A 27,718-nucleotide genomic window follows, 5' to 3' on the forward strand; every position below is an offset into this window, starting at 1 on the left:
GCTGTCCTCTGACAGCTAACAACCAGCTCTCCCTGCCACAGAGACCATCGGCTTGCTTCTGACAAGCCGATGGTCTCTATGGCAACCTGTAAACAAAGCAGGACATTGCCGACATGCCGGCAATATCTTCTGCTGGTTTTTCAAAGCCCTTGCACTGCTCTGTGTGGGTCTGTGCAGGCAGAGCACACTGTCACAGCTTGTGGCATTGTGCTCTGCAGCTCCCATAGTGATACATAGCCCGGAAATCTTCCGGGCTATGTTGCTATGAGCAGTGGAGCTTGTCCCGGAAAATTTCCGGGCGTGCCACTCAAGGGGTTAAAGGGCTAACAGCTGGCACTCACATACAAACCCTGGACCTCCATGACATAACGGTTCATCCTGGAGTGTTTAGGGTGCTTTCACAAAGGACAGAATATTCAGCAACAACATAAAGGCATATTTGGCACCAAAAATCCGCACTGCTCAACTGTAGATTATGATGTAGTTACAAATGGCAGAATTTTACCAGCAATTCCACATCAAAGTCTGCATTGTTGATACCAAGTTCTAAGACGACATATTCCGCAATGTTGTTGCAGTATATTCCATTCCATGTGAAAGCACCCTAACATACAAAAAAACTCAATATGTTTGCCTGTTAAAGAATCTGAGTTTTGGGCTTTTTGGACAGAATTTACTTAGACTGGAGCGCTGGAGGTCTGTGCTTCTTTTTAAACTAGATTGACCCGATGTTCGCTACATGAACATAAAATGTTTGTACAAATGGCTGTAATTATTTTAATTGGCAAGAATTTCAGAATAAACTATATTTTCAGGGTACCAACTTCCATCTGAGCGTACCCTTTGAACTGTTCGCCATCTACGACATCATCTTTCACGTTTTGAGGACAAGGCAACAGTCAAACTGGTAAGCACTTGATATGAACGTCGCTTATTAACACTTGGCTCTCCCAAGCGGCGCTGTTGGCTAAAGCACAACAGCGCCGCTAGACTTAACATTGGAACTTTGACTTTTCCTGACAGGTCACTGAATGTATCAAACTCAATTTTTATGATTTTACAGCAGTGGTGAGGATGTAATTACACCAAAATCATCCACTGAAGGTCACGCAAAGGGTTAAAAGTGTAGTGCAAGGAAAGGCCTATAGGCTTTTTTATATTAGATTTGGTGCACTTCTGGCCATCCGTGCACCAGACAGGCAAATCTCTAATAGCTCTGGACTGATATTGATTTGCACTATGATTTAAGCTTGTTTTTGGCATAAATTATACTAAATTGGTTAGGCCTAGAAATCACTGAGAATGCAATTATAACCACCTGGGATTACCTTCATCAAACAGAACCAGAAAAACATCTCATATTAAGACATAACTTCTAATAGATATACATTAAAATCCCATAAAGCTATGCAATACATAACACATTTACCGACCAATCAAAGTTGAGTCACTAGATAAATCCATAACCATAAAATGTAAATCTGCAGATATCATCAACAATATACTTTATTTCCGTGTTCTTACTCACGGTTAGACGAATCACCCTCCAAAATAGAGGTGAAGCCACAATGCCAAAAGGAAGTGGGGAGTAATGACAGCTTGTCTTTCCCTAATCTGATCCTGTTTCTTACTACCTGTAAGTAGAACAACTGTCCGAAGAAGGGTGACCCTCTTTCTCAGTGGCTACCCCTCAGGTATTCGCTATGAAAACAATAACTATATGGTGACTGTATATTGTTTTAATATGAGATTTTTCTTCTGGCTGTGACTTGATAAATTTGTCAGCCACGGGGGGGGGGGGGGGGCCCACTTTCTTCCAATAAACACCAGTTTTATCTACAAAAAATGCAAGGTTGTGATGGCGGAAAAAGTGTAAAAGTTTCAAACTTTTGCACAAGTATGGCTTGCACAAAACTTTGCAACTTTTTTATGCCAGGATCCTGATGCAGGGCTCTTAGTTTTTTCCTCCTGGAAGCACATGTACCATAATGTGATTCAAATGAATGCTCTGGAGAAAAGTGGAACACCATGTTATGTCTAGTGTGGGGCCTGACTTCTTTAGCTAGTGCTTGAAACCTTGAGTGTTATAGCACACCTCAGGTCCTGTACAGACATAACACAATGTCATGTGGCGTGGCTGTGTGGCGCAGAGTGCTAAGGCAGCAAAAATGCAATCCCAAGTTCTTGCTCATGACCTGAAGGTTGCAAGCTCAATCCCCGCATGGTACTTAAGGTTGACTCAGCCTTCCATCCTTCCGAGGTCTGTGAATGAGTACCCAGCTTGGTGGGGGGTAATAAATTACCTGAAAGCGCTGTGGAATAAGTTGGTGCTATATAAATAACAAGTTTTGGTTTTTTTGTCTGTTTTATCTGGAACATCCCTGTAACTCCCTGGTCAATATTAGGATTACCTACATCTATCTGAGTTTTCACGTACTAGGTTCAGTGAACTGTAGCTGCCAACAGGAAAGACATTGGAAACTAAGTCAATAGTCAATTACATTCTTGCTTTCACTAAAGCTTGCTGTTACACTTGATGAGATTTATGGTGTCATTTGGAGTTGGGCTAAGGCTAAAATGTCAGACTAATATCTAGTATAATGTACACATTTTCATATCATGTATAGCTGTAGATGGCCCCGGGAACATTAAAGTGTAATGCACTTTGAACATTATCACAGAACAGCAGGCTAGATCCAGTAATGAGACTAGTCTGTAATCTGCTGCAATCCTCAAATTTGATAAGGGGGTTGTACAAATAACATATCAGGGAATTGTGGTCTTTAATTTTAAGATTAACATATGCTTTAAAGAGAATCTATGAAGTAGTCCTCCATATTCATGATCTCCAGTTAGCTCTGTCCACTCAACCCTCCAGCCACTGAATGACCGCTATCTGTGCATCGGGTGAAAGGTAGCAATCAGTTGAATGGCAGATGCCACTAATATTATATTGATTAACCTATCCTGAGGGCCCTTTTACACGGAAAGTTAAGATTCCTGCTGGATCATGGGAATCTGTGCAATAAACCTTCAATGTAAATGTCTGCACAATCTGAATGACAGATGATAATTAGTTTCAGATGCTGCGGGCATACAAATCAAATGATAATCGGCCGGTGTAAACTGGCAGTCGTTCATCTACGAATGACTGCCTGTTTACTCTGAATGGAGATGGGCAGGCGAAGATGATTTCAGGCCCGCTCCACCTCCATCCACTGATCAATGATCGCTCCTGTGTAAAAGCACAGGAGACAGTATTGCTGGGACAGCTTTTGAGCACTAATAAGCTCGATGGTCATCCCATTTAAAAGGGCCTTTAATCTCAGAAAACCCCTTTAGGATACATTTCCAAGTAGATTTTCCGCACCAAAATCTGCGACAACTTTCACTTCAAACACCGTATGAAAATTCACAGCATTGGTGCGGATTTTAACTCCGATCCACAGCGGCCTGCACCCCTGGACTTCAAAGGGTGAAATCAGCTGCCGATCTGTGTCAAAATCTGCAACATTTGCAAGATATACTGCGGATCTTTGTGTGGATCCACACCAAATTCCTTTACATGTGACCGTGCCCTCAGAATAAATGTTTATCAGCTCCTTTACATTCAGGCGTGCTAAATGCTACAGCTTTTCATTGTGCCGGCTTGCCAATAAAGTTTCAGTCCAATGCCTGTGCAACTGTGAACATGGTTAGTCTTTCATACTGCATACTGCTGACGGCAATAAAAAACAAACAAAACCCTGCATTTAATATTTAGAAGAAACTTAAATGTCAGCATAACACCTAAAAATCACTTCCATATATAAACTGGCAGCATGAAATATTACATGCTATATGGATTATTATTATATGATCCCTTTGACTGCAAACCTTAAAACGGCATGCAATGAAATGCAGCAGGAGAAATTCCAATGAAACTCACCACTGTTAGAAGTATCCGATAGATTTAGTAGGCCTCCTCCTAGCCCCCGGTAGCTATGGTAACTGTAAGTCCCATTCCCATTGATGTATAACACCTCTTGCGTGCTGGATACAGCGGACGTGGAGTAAGTGACCTGTGCAGTTTCTTGTTTCAATGGTTTATCGGGTAGTGCTGGTTCATCCTGCAAAGACAAGGTGTGGATATGTAGATCAGCTAAATTATATATAGCATGTATGCGCTATTTATAGAATCTAGTGCTTCTGTATATGCCAAGACATGTAGTGCTACGGCTGATTTAGCATATATACACCACAATTAACATTTGCCTATAGATTTCTTGCTCCGGATGACACAATCAGGATGATTTACTCACGTTGCTCAGGGAAAGTAGTCTTCTCTCAGACTGCACATTATTTTCTGTAGGATTGTCTGCATTGAAATAGCATTTTGCCTATAATTATTGTTACCCCCTCCCTACTGCAGCCGTTTTTGTTTCTGTCATTTTAATTTTCATCCTCTCCACTCTATTTTTCAGGCAACATAGCTACATGAGGGCCTGTTTTTTGGGGGACAAGTAGTATTTTTCAGTCATGCTATTTAATAGTACTGTATAATGCATTGGAAAACTTTTAGAAGTGGTTCATAGTACACTGAACCGTTATCTTTATTATGTGGGTCAGTCCAATTATGGCAATAATACATTGTAATATTTTTTTTATGTAGTACTGCTGCATTCTGTCCCCCAAACTTTCAAACCCATAAATAGAGATGAGCGAGCATACTCACTAAGGGCAATTACTCGATCGAGCATTGCCCTCAGCGAGTACCTGCCCGCTCGGAAGAAAAGGTTTGGGTGTCGGCGCAGGGGAGCGGTGAGTTGCAGCAGTCAGCGGGGGGTAGAGAGGGAGAGAGAGATCTCCCCTCCGTTCCCCCCCCCCACTCTCCCCCGCAGCTCCCTGCCCGCTGCCGGCACCCAAACCTTTTCTTTTAAGTGGGCAGGTACTCGCTAAGGGCGATGCTCGCTCGAACAATTGCCCTTAGCGAGTATGTTCGCTCATCACAACCCTTTTTTTAATTTTTTGTTGACAGGGTTGTGTTAGGGCTCATTTTTTGCAGGGTTACATGTAGAGTTGAGTGAGTGTACTCGCTAAGGCAAATTACCCGAGCGAGTATTGCCATTTTCGAGTACATGCCTGCTTGCCCGAAAAGATTCGGGGGAGAGCGGTGAGTTGCCGGAGTGAGCATGGTGGAGCGGGGGGAGAGAGAGAGATCTCCCCCCTCCGTTCCTCCCCACTGCCCCCCGAATCTTTTGGCACGAGCAGGCATGTGTTTGAAAATGGCAATACTCGCTCGAGTAATTTGCCTTAGTGAGTGCGCTCGCTTATCTCTAGTTACATGTAGTCTTGATACCATTTTGGGGTACATACAACGTTTTGATCGATTTTTTTAATTTTTTTTTCTACATTTTTTCTTGAAGACAAGACCAAAAAAAAACAAAACGCATTTCTGACTTGATGCATATATTTTTTTTCTGATGATGTTTACCATGTAGAATTAATAATGTGATAGTTTAAGAATTTGGACTTTTCACAGACACAGTGATACCACTTTTTAATGTTTTTTAATTTTTCAATGTAATGACTACAAAAACGTTTTGGCTTTTAACTTTAATATATTCATAATAATTTTAAAAAAGGCTTCATTTTTATTTCATTTTTCTTTAAGCCCCATAGGGGACTTGGACTTGTGATCATTTAATTGCTCATACACTATAGTGCAATACTAAAGTATTGAAATATACTGTATTCTGACTGGCAATCTATCAAGATGTGCTATAGGCACATCTTGATAAGCAACCATTCATGGCTGCCCAAGGCCCCTGCCTGCCATGACACCTGGATTGCTTCCCATGATCTTATTGCGTTGTGGGGGTTCAGTACCATCGGATGACAAAAGGGTTAACAGCCAAGATCAGCTGTTGTGGGTGGGTGTCAGCAGTCAAAGATGGCCAACAACTACAGTGGATGGAGCAGGTTTGCCTCCCAGGTTCGCTCCATAAACAGACACTTGATGTGCACCCTACATATACAATGCACATCGGGAAAGTGTTAAAGAATAAATACATAAGAAATAAGATATCGATCACTGTCTGCACTAGTGCTCTTTTTCTTGAACTGTGTTTCTGGGGTTTTCTAGAGCAAGAATAACAAAGTCTGCGTCACTAATAAAATAAAAAATCAACTTGGCTGACCCCATTTGAGACCAGGTTAGACATGGTTTGCATTGGTTTGTTAGGACTACTACTCCATTAAGAATGCTACTGTAATCAGGTCCCTAAGTTGTTCTCTTGTTTTCTCTGCAGGTTATTTTAATATTTCCTTCAGTTGAGTCCCTTTATTCTGGACCATCCAACATATCCGCCACCCAAGCTGTTAGTTGTTGTGCACTAGTGAAGGCATTACTAGAACATGGTATTAGGGTCAAAATCACTAGCAGCTAACACTAAAATAGAAGCCACATTAACACTCAAGGGGTGGCACAAGGCATTGCAGCTGATCCCTGTGGAGAAAATCACGTGGTCCCCGCATACACCCCTGTGGAATAATCCACACCTGCCGCACTGGCAGCGCTTCACTGAGTCTGCATTCAGGAGACTTCACGGGGTGAGTGTCCTCTGTGACAGTCAGTGAGGACACCTTCTGCACTTTCCTACAACTGCAGATAAGTCACAACCTGTCTGAACATTCTTGCTTTAGATACTTCAAGCTAAGACATGCACTCTTACAAGTGCAAGGGCATCCTACCCAAATGGCTGGTGCAGTCCAGGTGGGGCATGCTATAGGGTAGGGGAGGCTATCCCCTAAGAGGCACAAGCAGCCTTCTTTAGCATAATCTAACCATTAAGCTTCATCAGAGATGTGCAACGTTTTTACTGTTCTGTTCAAAAAACTGTGCCCAATCAGTACAGCAGTAACCACCAAGGCTCTTTACACATTATGTCTTCCCTGTACATCCAAGATTTTCATGGGCGGGATCTCGGCTGTATACGTTTAACTGATATAATTAAGTGGCATTCACCGCCTATAAGCTGCCATTGTGAAAAATGTATACTGCACGGTATAAGTTTTTTTACTCAATTTATCTGCATGAAAAATCTTCCTCTGCTGTGTTATTCCATGCAGTAAAAGATGGAGTTTAAATTAGCCTCTGTTGGGTGAATGGGGGTCTTAGAATACGTTTACTGTATGCGCTGGGAACTTTTTAGGTACATACACTAAACCTACACAGAAAATGCCTTCACATTAGCTGAAGACTGCACCCTTTGCACTCGTGTATCACATAAAGTGACAATAATGGACAAGATTCCTATGCTTCCTTATGAGAAAAAACATTCTCCTTTGCAAAAAAAATGTGTCTGTGACGTTCCAGAGGGGCAGATTACACCCCTTTTATTTGCACAGGTTCTAGCCATTTAGCAAAAAAATAATTTGACCAACGAGGCCGGGTCCCACTCCCTCCAAAGAGTTCTATGGTTTTCCTTTATGATAAATATACGCTTGCCACACTCCACTCCATACTGTCTGAGCAATCTGCGAACAAAAGGAGGCGAGACTATTAACCAAAGTCTTCTATGTGCGCTGGCTCACTTAATTTATTTCCCGGTCTTCAGAAATCCTTTTATTGTAATATGTGGAGCACGGTTTTAACTGTAGTTTGTCCCTTTTAGATCAAGGTTAAGAGCAGCACATTAGTCACAGATAAAGGATGCTTTACTGTACATACCACATCTACCAGGAAGTACCAAGGTTTATTAGTGAACATCTGAGATTTCTATAGACAAGGTCAATGACGTAGAGAAGCGGTGAATAGACGACAGAGAGAACTGGCTGCAATACCTCCAGGTCATCATTTTACAAAAGGTGGGAAGAAAATGAAGTCTGTTGAAGAACAATAATTGTAATACGTTCGCTCAACAATAAGGCTGTGTACACTACAATGGGAACAAGTCTGAACATTAAACAGCTTTTAAATATGCAATTTCCCAGAAACCAAGAGATAAAGAAATTTAGTTTAAGTATTAGCGTTATAACTAGAGATGAGCGAGCACCCAAATGTTCGGGTCCGCGTTATTCGAGGCGAGCTTTTCATAAGATTCGAGAGCTCTACTCGAGTAACGAACCCCATTGACTACAATGGGAGACTCGAGCATTTTTGTATGTGGGACGCCGGGCCCCGAGCTTTTTTCTTTTTTTTTTTCTTGGTTCGTGTTCTCTCTCTCTCTCTAGAAACTCCATGCGGATGTTGGCCTTGAACCCAGGACCCCAGAGCTGTAGGATAATAGTGCCAACTGCTTACTATAGTGCTGCTGTTCTCTCACGTAAGAGGCCTGTGTGGGGTCCCAGGTATAATGGTCCAGATATGACTGGAGCCTCTAGTCACCCATCACTGCACCATTGGATGAAGAAAGGTTACTTGTGTCAAATGCAGCTAACAGTTCAGTGGACATATAGGAACTTATTTACTATTAATACGACCGCTTTCTGGCACAAATATAGCCAAAGAGTGGTCTTACATGCTTGGCGCCACATTTACAATATGTTTTTATATACTTTCAGACATTTTTTAAACTTATCTGAAAAAGGGGCGTGGCATAAAGGGTGCCAAAAATGACACCAATGGCCAAAATTGTAAAACACCTATATCAAAAATGTATCATTCCTTCAAAAATATTTCCAAAGTTGTAAAGTTCTAAGGACTAAAAATGAAGGAAAATTGAATACTCACCCACCTGGTGGCTCCCCATTCATAGCTGCAGCTGTATTCATGGGCGGCCATGTGCCATTTATTGTGCACATGACCCACACCACTCACAAGCTTCAGCGGCCTGAAAGAATCACAGCCAAAGCCTGTGACTAGTGATTGATCACATGCACAATGAATGGCCCATCACCGCCGGCTACTTCCTCCCGGTACTGTGCGGTAGGCACCATGGCTGCAGCTATGAACAAGGAGTCACAAAGATAGGGGAGTACTCAATTTTTCTTCATTTTAAGCCTTAGACTTTTTTTTCCTGCCCCAGAAAACTCATTTAATTAAAAAATGTGATTTGCAAAGTAACTATAACACTGTGACCTATACAATCTGTGCAGAATATGTTGCAGATCTATTGGATACTCCGTATTCCGTAATAGAAAACTATATGTTATGTCCACTAGATGGCAATGCAACAAATCTATGAGCTAGCCTGTTAATATGGAGAGATTATACTGAATACTGCAAACTTTGCTTCAAGAAGGAATACATTAAATACGTTTGGTGTTATTCAAATTGCTATAGTCAAGAGTGCCACAAATAGACATATTTTACTGGACACATTAAAAATAATAGTTCTGTATGGCTGCCAGCATCTGTATCCACCAGACCACTTCAGTAAGGCAGCTGGGGTGATATTCATTTTCATCAGATCACCATTATTGGCCAAGGAAGCTTTTACGCTACATGAGGGAATTGCTAGTTAAACTAGTTATCCATAAAATCATCTAAGAAGAGTCTCCAAAAGATTCCAAAACTGTTGCAGGAAATCATGTACGGGAACGGCAGCACAAAACAATGGGGATTGTTGGTTAGTACTGGGGCACACCTGCTAACAGGAAGTCCCAGGTTTACAGTGGACTTAGGAAACTCTTTCAGCCATAGGTCTTCTCAAAATATGTTCTAGTTTGTTGCTTATAAGAAAAGACTGTTGGAATATTGTGCTTAAAGGGGGTTGTCGGTCTTATTTGTTTTCAGCTACTGGCCCCTCCCCCCCCCCCAAAGTGCATTTAATAAATGTACTTACTGTGGTGCCATAGTGCACTCCAGCGCCATGGTATGCGACCCTTAACCTCACTGAGTATTCAAGCTCGGTGACATCCCATAAATATGTCACTTTGGCTTCTAATATAAAAACTTTGATTGGTTTACAGGACGTCACTGATGACGTCCCATTGTGGCGCTCCTATAGGCTGCAGCCATTACGTCAGTAAACAACCGCGTGACCACTGCAGGCAACATCAATAAGCGTACATTTAAGTGTATCATGGTGTAGCAGTACACGGCTATACTCATCTGGAAGGGCTATCTTATATTTAAAAAGACAATAATCTTAATGTTTACCAATAATTTGGTTATTTTTTTCTACATGGGTCCAAAATGATGTGCTGATTCATTTCAGAATACTGTACATCTTTACAGGGGTAGGGGGTCACTGCTCCCTTTAAGCTTAAAAATTCCCATACTCAGGTAAAGGGCAGTTTTACACAGGAACGATCATCGCTAGTGAATGGAGGCAGTGAGGGACAAAGATCGTTCTAGCCCGCCGCCTCCATTCACAGAAAGCAGGCAGTTATGAATAAGTGACTGACGGCCTGTTTACACGGGCTGATCCGTCATTCACTTTTTTGCAAGCAGAAACGACAAACGAGAAACAAATGAATTCTTGTTCCTCGTTCAGTCGCGGCTGGCATTTACACTAAATGATATTTGTTCAGATTCCCGCTGGATACAGGAATCTGAAGGATTTATTGGCTGTGTAAATGAGCCCAAAGTCTGCTCCTGCGCAGACTCCCTTAACTCTCCCCTTAATGATTAATACAAATGCTCCATACTATGAGGACTATGTAGGGGAGTCTATGAAAGGAGGAGCATGAGGAGCAGTCTGTTTAACAGAGGAAGGTATGGAAAGCAGACTGTGAGAGAGGGGAGCATGGGAAGCCATCTGTGAGAAAGAAGGAGGCATGGGGAGCAGTCTGTGTAAGAGTGAAAGGATTGGGAAGCAGTCTGTGTAAGAGAGAAAGGATTGGGGAGCAGTCTGTGTAAGAGAGAAAGGATTGGGGAGCAGTCTGTGTAAGAGAGAAAGGATTGGGAAGCAGTCTGTGTAAGAGAGAAAGGATTGGGGAGCAGTCTGTGTAAGAGAGAAAGGATTGGGAAGCAAGCTGTATAAGAGAGAAAGGATTGGGGAGCAGTCTGTGTAAGAGAGAAAAGATTGAGAAGCAGCCTGTGTAGGAGGTCGAGAATAGGGAGCAGTCTGTGTGACAGGGCGAGAATAGGGAGCAGTCTGTGTAAGAGAGGGGAGAATTATGGATCAGTCTGTGTAAGAGAGGGGAGAATTATGGAGCAGTCTGTGTGAGAGAGGAAGGAATGGAGAGCAGTCATCAGTGACATCTTGTTGTGGGGCTTCTATTGCCTGCAGTCATCATGTGGGTATACAACCATGTGACCACTGCAGGCAACATCAACAAGTGACTGGTGAACTGGAACAGCGTTAGGAAAGCAGCGCAGCAGAGGAGAGCTGAGAATATTTGCTTTTTAAAAATATATTTCATACTTCCACTGCCACCAATTATTTATATATTGGAAAACCCCTTTAATAAAGTACAAGAAGCAACATGGTGTTATTAATTTGCTATATGTCACATGGCCTACTAATGCCTCAACTCTGTTGTCTGGCTAATCCACCTCTCCCTTTGTTAGTCCTCTGGTTCTTCCCTCTACCAATCCCTTCACTGGCTACCTATCGTCCAAATAATCCAATTCACGATATCAATTACATGCAGGACTGTCCACAACCTGTCTCCTCCATATATCTCTGACCTAATATCCTGATTACGACCTACTGTACACATAACCTCCACTCCACGCAAGACCTTCTCTGTTCTCCTCTAGTCTGCTCCTCACATAACCATCTCCAGGATTTCTCGGTGCATCACCTATACTCCGGAAGTCACTACTCTAACATATCAGACTTTACTGCTTTGGAAATCTTCATAAAGAATGTGAAAACCTACCTCTTCAGACAAACCTACAATAACCATGCTGCCACCATGACACAAGCTTCCACCCCCACCTACTGTCTCCTTCCCCATTCTTTGTAGAATATTCTCTCGCAGGCAGGTCCTGCCTCCATATTAACTCTTTGCAATCCTATTTTGGATTCAGGGTTTCCTAGGGGGCTCTCTCTTTCTGCCATTATACAATGGCACCATCTGCTGGCTAGAGCTAGTACTGCGGTATGTGACATGCTGGAGAGGCCCCCAACAACAGAGCGGCCAGTAATGTACAGTAAGAATACTCTGCCAGACGTCTTCCGACATCAGAGCTGTACAGCCTTCAATCAGAATGTCTTTAGACATCAGACAGTGGATTGGAAAGGGTTAATTTGTATGTCATTTAGCCCATGATTATAGTTCCTGTCATTTTCCGGTAATCCACTCCAACTTCCCTTTCTCATATATCCAGCGCCCTGGAAATAATAATAATAATACTTCTGACCAGCCGTATACGAGATAGTGTTACATACTTCATATCCTGCCTTGTGTGCCGCTGCCCATGGGGCTTTAACAGTTGATCCTGATGTTTGACAAGTGGAGTGTTTCCTTGTTACCTGGTAACCAGCAGGACTGACTGGCGCTCCATATTAGCCAGCGGTAAATCATTAACATCGTAATACCTATTTATTACCAAATATTGCGTAAAAATAAACTATGGGCTTCACTTCGGTCACATGGCCGCATGCACACACTTTATAGAAGTATGCTGCAGAAAGTTGGCCGGCTCATTGAGAGGATGGAGAAAACACTTGCATCAAACTGTTCTGCTGCTATGACAACAATCCAGAGGCAAATGTCAGGTCAGCGTGCAGCATATGTGTCTAGTCCATAATTGCTTTGTCAGAGACCTAATAGCTGCCTTCATCTGGAGTCCTTAAGAGCTTAAAGGAATACTGCTTGTGATTCTTAATGATGAGGTGTTCAGTTGACCACTTCAATTTGTTTTTTCTTTAAACTTTTTCCCAATCAGTACTAAAGTATCTGAAAAGTGTTTTGGTACGCTGCCAGCAAGCGAGCAGGTACAGATCATTGCTAGACTTGGTATAAAACACAAACACATATACAGATAGTCTTCATTTCCTATTGCTATTTACTATATATGTGGAGAATTCATGCCGCACAACTAGACAGGTAAGAAAGCCAGAACATGGGAGATTGTGAAAGTCAGTAGTGATGTTCCATCATCGATTACTATGTATTCAGTATCATATATGGTACGTGGTGTACGTGTAGTAGAGGTTAACTGTACAAAGCTGTACTCCCAGCGGAAGGTGCTATCTCATATTTAAAAAGACAATAACCTTAATGTTTTTCTAGAATTTTGTTCTATTGTCTAAATTGGTTCAAAATGATGTGCCGCTTCATTTCAGAATACATCTTTATAAGGGTAGGGGGGTCACTGCTTCCCTCATGCTGCACACCAACAAGTTTAAAAGTTTTCCAGCTCAGGGAAACTGTGTTCCTTTTCTTCTTAATAGTGTATGCTCCATACTATGAGGGAAAAGTAGAGGAGTCTATGACAGGGGGAACATGAGGAAAAGTCACAGAGGAAGACATAGAAAGCCGACTGTGACAGAGGGGAGCATGGGGAGTCATCTGTAAAGAAAGGAGTCATGGAGAGAAGTATAACAGTAGTGCATGGGAAGCAGTCCGTAACAGAGGAAGGAATGGGGAGCAGTGAGTGAGAGAGAGCGCATTGTAAACATTCACCTCCCAGGTGATCAAGGTTCCGTGGGAACTGAAACGCGTTCTCCTGCTATTGTCCTGTGATAAGAGCACAAGTTAATAAAATGGATACATTTTCTACACAATCTTCTGTTCCCGATTATTGAATTCGCCTGAAGGTTGCTGCTGTGACTGGGCAGCAGGGAAAACGTAAGAATATATCTGCAGCCATGGAGCATAAGCTGAAGTTGGGCAGCAAGGTGGGATCTTTCCTTTTCTTATATAGCGGCATGGTAAACAGTCTGTGTGAAAGAGAAGGCACTGGGCGCAGTCTGTATGAGAAAGTGGACATGGAGAAAAGTCTTTGTGAGAGCGGCCATAGGGAGCAGACTATGATAGAGGGGAGCATGGGGAGCCATCAGTGAAAGAAGAGGGGGCATGGAGAGAAGTCTGTCTAACAGAGGGGAGCATGAGAAGCAGTTTGCCTTAGAAGAAGGGGTATGGAGAGAAGTCTGCGCAACAGAAATAGGGAGTTGTTTGGGTATGAAAAGAGGTAATGGGGAGTCTGTGTGGGGGGGTATGGTGAACAGTTTGTAAGATAGATGGGGTCATGGGAGCCTTCAGTGGAATATAGGAAAGGGACTATAGGGAACAATCTGTGTGAAAGGGGGATGTCTGTCCCTGCAAATCCCAGCCTTCCTGCTACAAGAACTATGTTACAGGTAGCTAGGAGTGGTGTAAAACCCACAGCACACCAGGTATGTAACATAAAGGGGTTATCCAATATCAGTCCTTCTCAAGTAGCCAGAAATGGAGGAGAACCTACTGCGACCATGTTTTATGTTGACACTCATTGATTTGTTTTTTACTGCATGTGAAACATGTACATGCTGATATTTTCCACCAGGTATAAGTATTCACACCCTTTTTGGATGTTAAGACCCTGGCATTAAACTTTATTAAACGGAATGCCCATTAATGACCCTCTAAACAATTTACAAACTGTAGGCAATAAACATACAAAAAAATCACAGACTCTGAGATATCCCGCGTTCCTAAAATAACAGTATTAGGTTTAGTCCCTGCAATAACTGTCAGTCTTTCTGCAAGCACTCAACAAGATGTCACTAAGAAAAAACATTCTAAAAATATTTTTCTTCATAAACATAACAGGATATAAACCCCATTACTGTAGACCAAATAATGTAATGTTCCCAGGGTATGTAATATGTTATACAACCTATTAGAGACTATGCAATAAGTTATAGTTTCTCATAGTGTTACAACAAGGCTTATTAGATATCCATAACTTAATTCTATATCTGAAAGATCAATACTGTAACGCTGCTCCAGGCAGAATGTTACCCACTCATTGGCCATTAGATAGGGTCACACTTTCAGCCATGCACCACTGTACTCCCACGGCTATCTGACAAAGGTGAAAGCAGATGTTACTGTCATGTAAATGGGGAAAATGTAGTATTATGTATGACCTGTGTCCATTAAGCTTAGACACAAAGTAACATTACCAAATTTCACCTACAGGCATTTGTGTATTACCGGTAGTAATAGCGCAGCCAGCGGAGCTACTTGTTCCATTTACAGATGGAAACATAACAGAACGGAAGGAAACTGAAAGCATTCAGTTTTTTTTGAAAACCCATTAAAACAATGGGGAAAAAAACATTTGTATCCATTTTCTGCTCCAAAAACAGAACAGAGAGACAGAAAGCTCTAACACAGATGTGAAAGAGTCCCAAAAGCTTTCAGAGTAGCACAATTGGGGAGATTTAACCCCTTAGTGACCCCCCATAGAACTTTTACCTCCTGCTTTATGGCTTTAATCCCTAGGGCCATAAAAACATGCTCGCTCTGGGGATTAAAGCCATATGTGCCGTGGACACGACAGGCCCCCCTCCGATCGCATAGAAGTGTAAAAAAAGTAAATAAAAGTTAAAGATTCAGCTCCCCTCATAGATCCGATCCATGAGGGAAGCTGAAAGTACTCACTTCTGTCCTCGGCGATGTCCCGTGACGTTCTGGTCCTTCATACGTCAGGCGCATGCACAGAAGGGCTCACAGCCTGGAAATTTAAAATCTCTCTGGCTCCCGGCTACCATGTGTAGCCGAGAGCAGAGAGATATCACCGGTAGCCGCTGTATCCAATGGATAACGGCGATCATGTAAAGTTAAAAAAAAGTTAAAAAGTTTACTTTTCATCTCCCCTCTCAGTTAATATCCATGAGGAGAGATGAATTAGGGCCCCTCCATTTATCCGCGGACCATACCACGGCTTCTGTGCATGCACCTGTCGCCAAAATGGTGGACGCATGCATCAAAAGCCATGGATTGCCGGAGTAATTAAAAATCTCCCTGCTCCTGGCTACTAAACATACCTGAGAGCTTGTAGATCTCACGGGGGGGGGGGGGGGGTGTCATGGTTCTTGGTCACGTGATTGTCATTATCCAATGCATAACGGCAATCACGTAAAAGTAAAAAAAAAAAAAGCTAAAGTTTCACCTCCCGTCATTGCTTCGAACTGAGAGGGAAAGTGAAGTTACTTACCTAAGGCCTGCGGCGATGTCCCTCGACGTGATCCTTATCCACGGATCTTTCCACAGCTTCGGCGCATGCGCCCATCACCAAAGCAGTGGACACAAGCGCAGAAGCCGGGGTAAGAGCCCGGGAAATTTTAGATCTCCTTCCTCCTGGCTACTAAAGGTAGCTGAGAACCTGGAGCAGTGACCGAGGGCCGCAGTGAGCGCTCCCCGGTCACGTGATCACCATTATCCAATGTATAAGGGCAATCACTTAAAAGTAAAAAAAAAAAACTGTTGAATTGTAATGCTCCTTCCGGTTTGGGCCCCTTTGCGCCTACGGACGTACGATTAGGACCACAATGGCTTTCAAAAGTGTCAACAAAAGAGGGTGCGGCTTAGAAGAAACTCTAATGCACCAGATTTATGAAGTGGGTATGCCAAAATTTTGGTACAAAAATGGCCTAAAGTAAGCTAACCAAGAGTTGCTGTGGAACAGAAAGAGAAGAAGGGAAGAGAAAAGTGTATAATATTCTAGCAAGTTTCTCCAAAATGACCGCACAGTGTGAGCCGCTGTGATAAACGTAAGGCATCTTCAGTCTGCCTGGTCTAGTTTTACCCTGTCTGGTAGTAAATTTCCCCTGGTGTTCCCATATTATGGAAGCAATTCACAGAGATAACCAGACCACAATAAAGTATCCAAACTTCTTATTTACAGTAATCTAAAGCAATAACCAGCTATTCAAATCTGTGAGGTTGTAAAAACCACAATCCTGAAGAAATTGCAATCACAAATCTTGGCTGTATACAGGAGCTGCTGTGTGCTGGAACTAGGAGAGCTCTGTACACCATGGAGTAACCCCAAATGGTGCTGCAAGCTCATCGCCATTCACTGAAGTAGCACAGTGGTTCTGGCAAACAGCTGACCGCCAGGGGCGCCTGAACTCGGATGCCCAGAGAGCCGACATTGCTGATCTTTTCTGAGGATAACCCCTTCATCCTTCAGTCCCAGAAAATTGCATTAAAAGCATTTAATATATTCAGATGAATTGCATCTCCAATTGTAACCACTATGTTTTGTTTATATTCAAAAATTCTGTTAGCCAATCATATGAAGTGAAGATGTTGCCCCTTTAATTAATCATAAAGCTCATATATAATATCACTAGTGTAGGCCGTGAGTACATAGTACTTTCAGGGTTAGTGCATACTTACAGAATATCCTTAGAAGGATTTCCTAGCTACATCTTATCAACTTTCTTGACATGTAAGATCTCATACATATTTGCATTTGCCCCCAAATTCTACCTGTTCTTAAAATTTTGTATTGTGCTGTTGTTCTGTCATTCTTCCTGGAAATGTGAGAGCACAGATGTAGCAAAGTTTAATGTGTCTCTGATAACTTGTAGCAGAAAATTATATTATTTGAAGCAATATTTTGGTGACATTACGTTATCCCTTAGGCGCAGCATAGGGGCTAACTAGCTGGTTGGTAGGGGTGCGACCACTGGCATCCCACGTCCCTTTAGAGACTGGCAAAAGGAATGGAGAGGCAGCGCTCATGCCCGTCTACTGCGCTCCATTTATTTTAATGCAAGCGGAAAAATAGCAGAGTTCCGACACTTGGCAATCTATGGCAGTCTCACTGAAATGAATAGCGTAGTGGCAACTCCATTCATTTTACTAATCTTTCAGGGGACATGGGACCCATATTCTGGCAATTGACAGGGGTCCCAGTGATTGGACCCCTGCAATTAGCTAGGTATTCCCCATCTTTCAGATAGTGGATAATTTAATGTCACTAGAATCCCCCTTTAAAGGCCCATTTAGACACAATGATTATTGCTCAAAATTCGCTCGAAAGCCATCTTTTGAGTGATAATCGTTGTGTCTAACTGCACTGACATCAGCCCCGCTTCTCTTTTGCATACCCCGCTCAGAGCCCTCAGCTGTATAACAGCCAGGCACTCCGAGTAGAGAACAGCTGTATGCAGAAGACAAGCAGCCCCGCTTGTCTTCTGTATACCCCACTCGGAGCACAAAGTGATCGCTCAACCTTTGAGTGATCACCTTGCTCTGTAAAGGCACACGATTATCGTTTAAAAGTCGCTCAAAAGACATCTTTTGAGCGATAATCCTTGTGTCTAAACCAGCCTTTAGTCATTCAAGAGCTATTGATTGCTTATCTTAACACAACAAAAGCCATTGAAAGAGTAAACAAACTATAGCACTGAAAGTTAACCCTTTGCAATCCAATTTTGGATTCAGGGTTTCCTAGAGGGCTTTCTCTTTCTGCCATTTTACAATGGCACCATCTGCTGGCTAGAGCCAGTACAGCAGTATGTGACATTCCGGTGAGGCCCCCGACAACAGAGCGGCCAATAATATACAGTAAAAATACCCTGCCTGATGTCTTCCGACATCGGAGCTGTACAGCCTTCAATCAGAATGTCTTCAGATGTCAGACAGTGGATTGGAAAGGGTTAAATATAATGTATTAGATCTTATTTATACAGGCGTATTTGCCATCCGTATTATGAGCATATTATATAGGTGCATAATACGGACAACATAAACCCTGTATAAGTTGCCTTGGAATATTTTATGCATGTGAAAAAAATAGCAGCTTGGACTATCTTGGTCATAGAATCATTTAATGGTTGAGTTGGAAGGGACCTCCAGGGTCATCGGGTCCAACCCCCTGCTCAGTGCAGGATCACTAAATAATCCCAGACAGATATTTGTCCAGCCTTTGTTTGAACACTTCCATTGAAGGAGAACTCACCACCTCCAGTGGCAACCTGTGCCACTCATTGATCACCCTCACTGTCAGAAAGTTTTTTATATTATCTTATCTGTGTCTCCTCCCCTTCAGTTTCATCCCATTGCTTCTAGTCCTTCCTTGTACACATGAGAATAGGGCTGGCGTAACTATAGAGGATGCGGTTGCACCCGGGCCCAGGAGCCCTGGGGGCCCATAAGGCCTCTCTTCTCCATATACGGAGCCCAGTACTATGAATAAAGCATAATAGCTGGGGGCCCGGTTACAGGTTTTGCATTGGGGCCCAGAAGCCTCAAGTTACGCCTCTGGGGCTGATACCTCTGCACTGTGACAGCCCTTCAGATATTTGTAGACAGCTATTAAGTCTCCCCTCAGGCTTCTTTTTGGAAGCTAAACATTCCCAGATCCTTTAACCGTTCCTCATAGGACATGATTTGCAGACCGCTCACCATCTTGGTAGCTCTTCTCTGAACTTGCTCCAGGTTGTCTATGTCTTTTATAAATTGGGGTGCCCAGAACTGGACACAGGATTCCAGATGAGTCCATATTATGGACCAAAATTACTCATACAAATCTATAGGAGTGTTAAAAATACATAGTGAATATGCCTGATACATGTGTATTTACACAAGACGGCAGGAAAAATCCAGTGGTTGTTCTTGCATTTTTTCTGCGCATGAAAAACACACTGAATATGTGTGCAAAAGAAGTGCAGCAAGGACCAAATACAAGCAGTTTGGGTCTGTGAAAACACTGCATATTTAACAGACCAAAACTGCATACCCCCATGTGAGTGAGCTCTTAAAAGTCAAGCTAAACTTGACAACATTTTGTAACTTAACAACTTGGTGCTATCATTGCTATTGTCAATAAGTAAGGACTCATACTACAGACAAGGGATATGGTAACACCCAGTGTTACATTTATTTATACATTTCCAGGAGGAATAACAGAGGAAATAAACAATGCAAAGTTCTGAGAAAAGGTGCATTACAACTGTTAACTCTTGGGTATTACAAGTACTTAGTAAGGGGTATTTTACATGGGACGACTGTTAGGTGCTTAAATGCCCAACGGCTATCCGAACGATCATGGAATGTAGGAGGAAGGTGCTGGAGATCTCTAACGGTCGGCCACCAAACGGTTGCTCATAGATGTACAACCTGTCTGTTTACATGGGACTATAGTCGCTTGTTTTTTAGTTGAGCTAATAACGAACTTGCCCAAGCAACTCCCACTCACTTGCCCTGTCAGGTCCTGTGTTTACATGGGACAACAAGCGTCTGTAATCTCTTTTTTGAGAAATTACTCAGGTGACTATTGGCCAATGTAAAGCCACCCTAAGACAGATATTAGGGAACCTGAGAGGTCCTTTTTAAAGCATATCTCCATGCCCCCTCCCACCCGCTCAATTACTGCAAACAGATAACCTATTATCGTTCTTGATCCTTACTGTGCAACATGGAGAGGCAGTGTATTATATAGCAAATTTCCTGTCTTCCTAACATCCTGCCAGCTCAGGTCCATACTAAGCATCCTGAAGTAGAACAGCCATGCTTACATAGTAACATAGTAACATAGTATGTAAGGCCGAATGAAGACATTGTCCATCTAGTCCAGCCTGTCTATCCTACTGTGTTGATCCAGAGGAAGGCAAAAAACCCCAGGGCCAGAAGCCAATTAGCCCTTTTGGGGGAAAAATTCCTTCCCGACTCCCTAATGGCAATCAGACTGTTCCCTGGATCAACCCCTAATAGTTCCTACCTGCCTGTATACCAGGATTGACCCTTAACCTAATATTTATATCCTGTAATATACTTCTTCTCCAGAAAGACATCAAGTCCCCTTTTAAACTCCTCTATCGATTTTGCCATCACCACTTCCTCCGGTAGAGAGTTCCACAGTCTAACTGCTCTTACAGTAAAGAACCCCTCTCTATGTTGGTGATGAAACCTACTTTCCTCTAATCGTAGCGGATGTCCTCTTGTTACCGTCGTGGTCCTGGGTGTAAACAGATCGCGGGAGAGATCCATGTGTTGTCCCCTCATGTACTTATACATGGTTATTTGGTCGCCTCTTAACCTTCTTTTTTCTAGAGTAAATAGTCCCAATTTGGATAGCCTCTGTGGGTATTCCAGTCCCGTCATTCCATGTATTAGTTTAGTTGCCCTTCTTTGAACCCCTTCAAGCACTGTGACATCTTTCCTGAGCACCGGTGTCCAGAATTGTACGCAGTATTCCATGTGAGGCCTGACAAGTGCCTTATATAATGGAAGGATGATGTTCTCGTCCTTCGCCCCTATACCTCTTTTAATGCACCCCAAGACTTTATTTGCCTTTGCAGCAGCTGACTGGTATTGGTTACTCCAGTTTAGTCTATTATCCACTAATACCCCTAGATCCTTTTCCATATCACTTTTCCCCAGCGGTACCCCATTAAGTGAATATTTGTGACATCCGTTCCTCTTGCCCATGTGCATAGTCTTACATTTTTCAACATTGAACTTCATTTGCCATTTTTCTGCCCAAGCCCCCATCTTATCCAGTGCTTATCTTATGCTTGTCACACTTGAGGCCACCATTGATAAATTAGCCGAACCAATTAAACTCTGATTGTAAAGATAAAGCTACATAGAAATTCACATTAAAAAAACACATACAATGCATCACTAAAATGTCAAGATCCGACACTGGCAATATACAGTATTGTAAGGCTTTACCGGCTTAGTAGCCATTATAACACACAATGGCTAATTCCCCCACAAATGTCTTAAGAGGAGCATGCACTTCTCTCTATTCAATGATCGACTCAGTAAACTCTGTACCTTGTCAGAAGCGCCAACAGTTCAGCAGCTTGAAAGTCTTTAAGTCAATTAAAAATCCTCCGATTTAACCTTTGATAGATACAACAGTGTCTGCGAAATGGGAACTGTTTAACATATGAAGTCACTGGAAATATTACGCCTCATGCTGTGCGACAAGTACGGTTCTAATAGAGTTTTGTATTATTTAGACAGAGAGCTCGGGCTGGTGAATCACTGTACTGACCCACTTACACAATTATAATTCGGCGTTTGTTCTGGAAATACAGTGGCTGATTCAGAATGTGACTCATTAAACCTATTTTATCAAGTCCTCGCATTGTACGTTTTAGCACACATGTTTTAGCACACAGTTCCCAGTCATTGTTACAAGGCTTGTATAAAGAGTCTAACATTGACTTGCAGGAATGCTGCCTTCCGATAGGTGGCGCTGCAGAAGTATTGCTCCATCTCCCTTTATTGTAATTTTATCCATGGATCATCTTTATTTTACTTAGTTGCATTGCTCTGTTTTACCTGTTCGGTCATATGATCACAAGGGGAAAAACAAAAGGATCTATCAAGTTGGTCATTCTATCAGAATGGTCGTGTAAATATCCTTTTTTGCTCTGGATCCTTCTAATCTTTTATTATAATGTACTACTTTGGTATCTTTCACATACATTATCTACTACCAAGAACACACAATTACACAAAACGTACTTTCCTACTCTTGTACCTACTTGTCACGTGTTTTAATTAAATGTCTACTTATGTTATCACTAGAGATGAGCGAGCGTACTCGCTAAGGCAAACTACTCGAGCGAGTAGTGCCTTATGAGAGTACTTGCCTCCTCGTCTCAAAAGATTTGGGTGCCGGTGGGGGAGAGCGGTGTGTTGCGGAAGTGAGCAGTCGGGATCGGGGGGGAGAGAGTGAGAGAGAGATCACCCCCTCCCCCATTCCTCCCCGCCGGCACCCGAATCTTTTGAGACGAGTGGGCAGGTACTCGCATAAGGCACTACTCGCTCGCTCAACTCTAGTTATTACATTACTGATTTTAGCTGCTTTATGTTTTGGCTAGTTGGGTTATTATCAGTGTTTCTGATCCACAACAATCTTCATACTGTGGGGCACAATAATCACGAGAAACTTAAGAATCGATCCCCGCAATGCTGAGATCTCCAAGGTTCTTCATGTAAGTCATCTCCTGCAGCTCTGGGGTGTGCAGGTACTAATGTAGGTACTGGTGTTTGCAGGCAAACAGCTGATGCAGGGAATATGTAATACTACATGGCAGCCATGGCGGCAGGAGCAAGGGTATCTAAACAGGGTGGTCTTCATGAGAAAATGGCCCAGAATACAAACCATAATGAGCTGCACTATGTACACAGCATTAATACTTGTATTACGCTGATTTTTGCATTCCAATGGTAAAACAAGGACATGAACAGTACCTGCTGTCTGTCTAGCTTCATCCTCTTGGCGGCATTCCTACTTTCACTCTCACAGGCTGAGGCTAAGATACTTTCTGCTACAGCGGAGGTGAGGTGTGAGGGTATAGGTCGGGACTGAAAAAAAGCACATTATAGATATACAGAGATTAAACAGCTATTAGATCTGTTAGGGTTAAATGGAGACAGGACTGTATTTACTGTAATTCCACTTTACAATGCACATACACACACACACACACACAACAACAAGAACTAAAAGGGGGAAATGAACTGATGACAAAATGAAGAAACACAGGATAATCCTTCACCTGGAATATATCATATTACAATTCATGATGCTCAATATGTTACAAGATAACCTTGTAGAGAGGTTTACAAAAGGTCTGCCTTATAGATGGCTAAAAATACCAAGTCTTTGGTTCCGTCAGAAGACAATATTATTTCAAACCTGCCCACAGATACAATAGGGAAATATTTCATATGCAATGTATATAAAACACTAATGTTACACCTGAGCTGGACGCAAAACACCTTGTTTGGATAGAACGTAATTATTTTTTATACAAGGACGGATATGCACACAATATTCTAATGTAGAGAACACAGTATATAAAACCTAAACTCAAGAGTGGGGAAACAAAGTCTGACCCTAACCTACTGATATGTGGAGATCCTACCTAAAAGCGGAGCACTCGCCCTGATGAAGGTGACACCACATCAAACCAGTTTTTGCTAGTTGGAAATGGGGATAAAGGTTGCTATAAAGGATAACAAAATAAAGTACCGTATATACTCGAGTATTAGCAGAGTTTTTCAGCACATTTTTTTTGTGCTGAAAAAGCCCCCTCTACTATACTCAAGTCAGGGAAGGCATCTGTGTCCCTGCCGGCGGTGCGGCAAGCTGCTTTAGAATTCTCCCCGCTGTAATCTCCCTACTTGGCTTTCAAATCCCCCACCATCAGCACTGTGAAATGAGGCGCTGTGATTGGATCGAGCGCCGGACAATCACAGCCGGCGCTCGATCATTCACAGCCTATCACAGGGACAGCAGGGAATGACAGAGCCGAGCAGAGAGGGCAGCAGGGAGGATTCTAGCAGTTTGCCGCACCGCCGCCAGGGACACAGACGCCGGCTGGAAGGTGAGGATGGAAGTTTGTTTTTTTATCCAGCATATACTCGAGTCAATACGTTTTACCAGTTTTTTTGTGATAAAACTTATTGAGTCGGCTTACACTCGGGTCGGCTAATACTCGAGCATATACGGTAGATGTTACACAAGACCAGAAAATACCAGACGATAAAACAATGCAAAAGATAGCGATTAATCAGGAGATTGGTGTTTTATGTTATATGGAGTGTTGTAACACCTAACAGCCTTATCTGAATTGTGGGACAGGACTGTAACCACCAACTTGACCAGAAACACCCTTAAAGAAGAAGTATAACTGGCGTTCATTGAGAGAAGGAGCCAGAATAAATGTGTACAAACAAGCACATGCTTCCCAACCAACCAATTCATCCATACACCAACAGAGAAGTGCTCATGTGGGCATCCAATGCCGGAATGACACTGAGCATGCACTGGCATGTGGGTCTGGACTGATGCTGTGACATCAACCTGCTTCCGACTCAACACAGCTGGCAAACTATGACAACTAAGTAAACACAATATAGAGCAGAACACTAAATATGAATAAACAATACAGAAATAACATGCTTTCATTGTGCTTTCATTGGCCATCGGTGTTACCAGGCAGTCCTCAGCAATATGCTATACTAGCTGATATACCCGGCTTCGCCCGAGTTAATTTGGTAGTGGTGTTTATCTGGTGTTCACACGGAAAATCTTATGAAGTCGTGGTTACTTTAGAGATACTGAGGAAAAAGATATGTTCACCGTTTTGCATAGTTCTCTGCGTTACCCAGGAAACACCACGTGGAGGTAACCATGCGACGTTTCCTTCATATAAAATGACATCAGGAAGTGAGAGAATTAGATTACGTACATAAAATTTGGACACTAATTCTTTTGCGCTTAGAATTGAATAATCGAGTTGGGACCTATTAACTTTACATATTTATGACACAATCAATGCTTGTGCCAAATTTCATGTTTCTATGACACCGGAAAGTGAGAAAATTACATTCCGCACGTAAAATTTGGACGCTAATTCTTTTGCGCATAGAATTGAATAATGGAGTTGGGACCCATTAGCTTTCCCTATTTATGACATAATCAATGCTCGTGCCAAATTTCCCGTTTCTATGACACCGGAAAGTGAGAAAATTACATTCCGCACGTAAAATTTGGACGCTAATTCTTTTGCGCATAGAATTGAATAATTGAGTTGGGACCCATTAGCTTTTCCTATTTATGACATAATCAATGCGCGTGCCAAATTTCCCGTTTCTATGACACCGGAAAGTGAGAAAATTAGATTCCGTACGTAAAATTTGGACGCTAATTCTTTTGCGCATAGAATTGAATAATGGAGTTGGGACCCATTAGCTTTTCCTATTTATGACATAATCAATGCTTGTGCCAAATTTCCTGTTTCTATGACACCGGAAAGTGAAAAAATTACATTCTGCACGTAAAATTTGGACGCCAATTCTTTTGCGATAAAATTGAATAATGGAATTGGGACCCATTAGCGTTTCCTATTTATGACATAATCAATGCTCGTGCCAATTTTCCCGTTTCTATGACACCGGAAAGTGAGAAAATTACATTCCGCACGTAAAATTTCGACGCCAATTCTTTTGCGCATAGAATTGAATAATCGAGTTGGGACCCATTAGCTTTTCCTTTTTATGACATAATCAATGCTCCTGCCAAATTTCACATTTCTATGACATTGGGAAGTGAGAGATTTAGATTATGTACGTAAAATTTTGACGCCAATTCTTTTGCGCATAAAATTGAATAATCGAGTTGGGACCTATTAACTTTTCCTATTTATGACATAATCAATGCTAGTGCCAAATTTCACATTTCTATGACATTGGGAAGTGAGAGATTTAGATTATGTACGTTAAATTTCGACGCCAATTCTTTTGCACTAGAATTGAATAATCGAGTTGGGACCCAATTTCTTTTCCTATTTTGGAGATAATCAATGATTGCGCCAAATTTCATGTTTCTACGACATCGGGAAGTTGGAGAACTTTTGGCCAGTCAGTCAGTCAGTCAGTGAGTCAGTCAGTCAGTGAGTCAGTGAGGGCTTTCAGCTTTATATATATAGATTACAAAAAAGTAGAAAAGCTGATTCTGTACAGATAGCACATATATCACAATATTTAAACAATGCACAGGAGCTACAGAACACGTATGAGCCAATTTATCTACTATAGATTCTAACTGAGCTGGCATGGGGTGTATGTGATGTCACAGTGGGTCTCATGTCTTCCCCACCCTCAGCTTGAGAGGCATGGAGCATCTTCACCCAGATTGCCATGGGTCCCTCAAGCCCAGTGGACTTTGGAATTTACCCAACTTTCCCTGCTGGTGAAGACAGTCCTGGGTACTTCTGTGGGGTTTAATACTACTTTAGCAGTACTGAGGAAATCACACAATACGGTGATCTTGACATCACATCAGTTTGGGAATACTCTTACCAGAACAAACCACTTTCCATATTGCTAATCACTTATATATTATTAGCAGAGGAGTGCACTATATAAAATGCATCACAATTAGAGATGAGCGAGCACCCAAATGCTCGGGTCCTCGTTATTCGAGTCAAGCTTTTCGTAAAATTCGAGAACTCTACTCGAGTAACGAACCCCACTGACTACAATGGGAGACTCAAGCATTTTTGCATGTGGGACGCCGGGTGCCAAGCTTTTTTTTTTTTCTAGTTTCTCTCTCTCTCTCGTCGGAGAGGGGCCAAAACAGGCACGTCACAGCAGGGAGGAACCAAAAACTGGGGCAGGGTCAAACATGGCTTGATGCTCGTTTGAGTAACGAGCACCATCGAGTACGCTAATACTCGAACGAGCATCAAGCTTGGCAGAGTATGTTCGCTCAACTCTAATCACAATCTATATCCCATAAGTAAATCATCAAGAAAAGCATCTGGGCTACAAGAAAACACTCCAAGCTGATAAACGTAAAACAAAACAAAAAACAGCAAAACATTTGTTAAAAATATAATGTGAATTTACGTAGAACTGCAACAGTTATACTTCGGTCTTACACAAGGCAGTGATGGTCTACATGACTAACACAACAGTGTATAGAAGTAAAACATGGGTACAACAGTATTATTTTGGGATTTCATTTATTTCTACCAATACAACCCCCTCCCCCCCCCCAGTAATAAGTATGTTGCTAAATGTAACGCATTATACAGAATGTAGCTGACCAGCGGCGATCCCTGTATATTCTGTATGTCTCATGTCACAATAAGCAGCATATTCTGCAATTATTTTCTAGAGTGAGGATTTATTTTAATGTTATTTTCATGCATTCATACTGTAATGATTTCTTTCTCCAGGACAATTAGAGGGTCATAAATAGCGAAGTGCCGCTGCATGAAATATTAATAGAACAATTGATACACTCACATAGTACCGCTAATACTCTATGGAAACATTACTAGGTGAAAAATGTATCTGAGAAATAATGACCGTCAATGTGAAATTCTGTTGTGTAAAATTGGCTTTTTTGTCTTTCTGA

At 42.2% G+C, this 27,718-nt stretch overlaps 1 protein-coding gene across 4 annotated transcripts in view; it reads right to left on the minus strand.

The window, feature by feature from the left end:
- NOL4 (nucleolar protein 4) overlaps positions 1-27,718 on the minus strand; it is a 291,792-nt gene that overhangs the window by 13,093 nt on the left and 250,981 nt on the right. For all 4 annotated transcript variants that reach the window (XM_066578051.1, XM_066578050.1, XM_066578049.1 and 1 more), the window contains 2 exons: positions 23,038-23,151; positions 3,929-4,109 (listed from right to left, as the gene is read on the minus strand). In XM_066578051.1, the coding sequence (XP_066434148.1) occupies positions 3,929-4,109; positions 23,038-23,151 (295 nt within the window). The remainder of the gene's footprint in view (positions 1-3,928; positions 4,110-23,037; positions 23,152-27,718) is intronic.

The sequence above is a fragment of the Eleutherodactylus coqui genome, chromosome 9, assembly GCF_035609145.1.
Source record: "Eleutherodactylus coqui strain aEleCoq1 chromosome 9, aEleCoq1.hap1, whole genome shotgun sequence".
In the NCBI taxonomy this organism is placed as follows: Eukaryota; Metazoa; Chordata; class Amphibia; order Anura; family Eleutherodactylidae; genus Eleutherodactylus; species Eleutherodactylus coqui.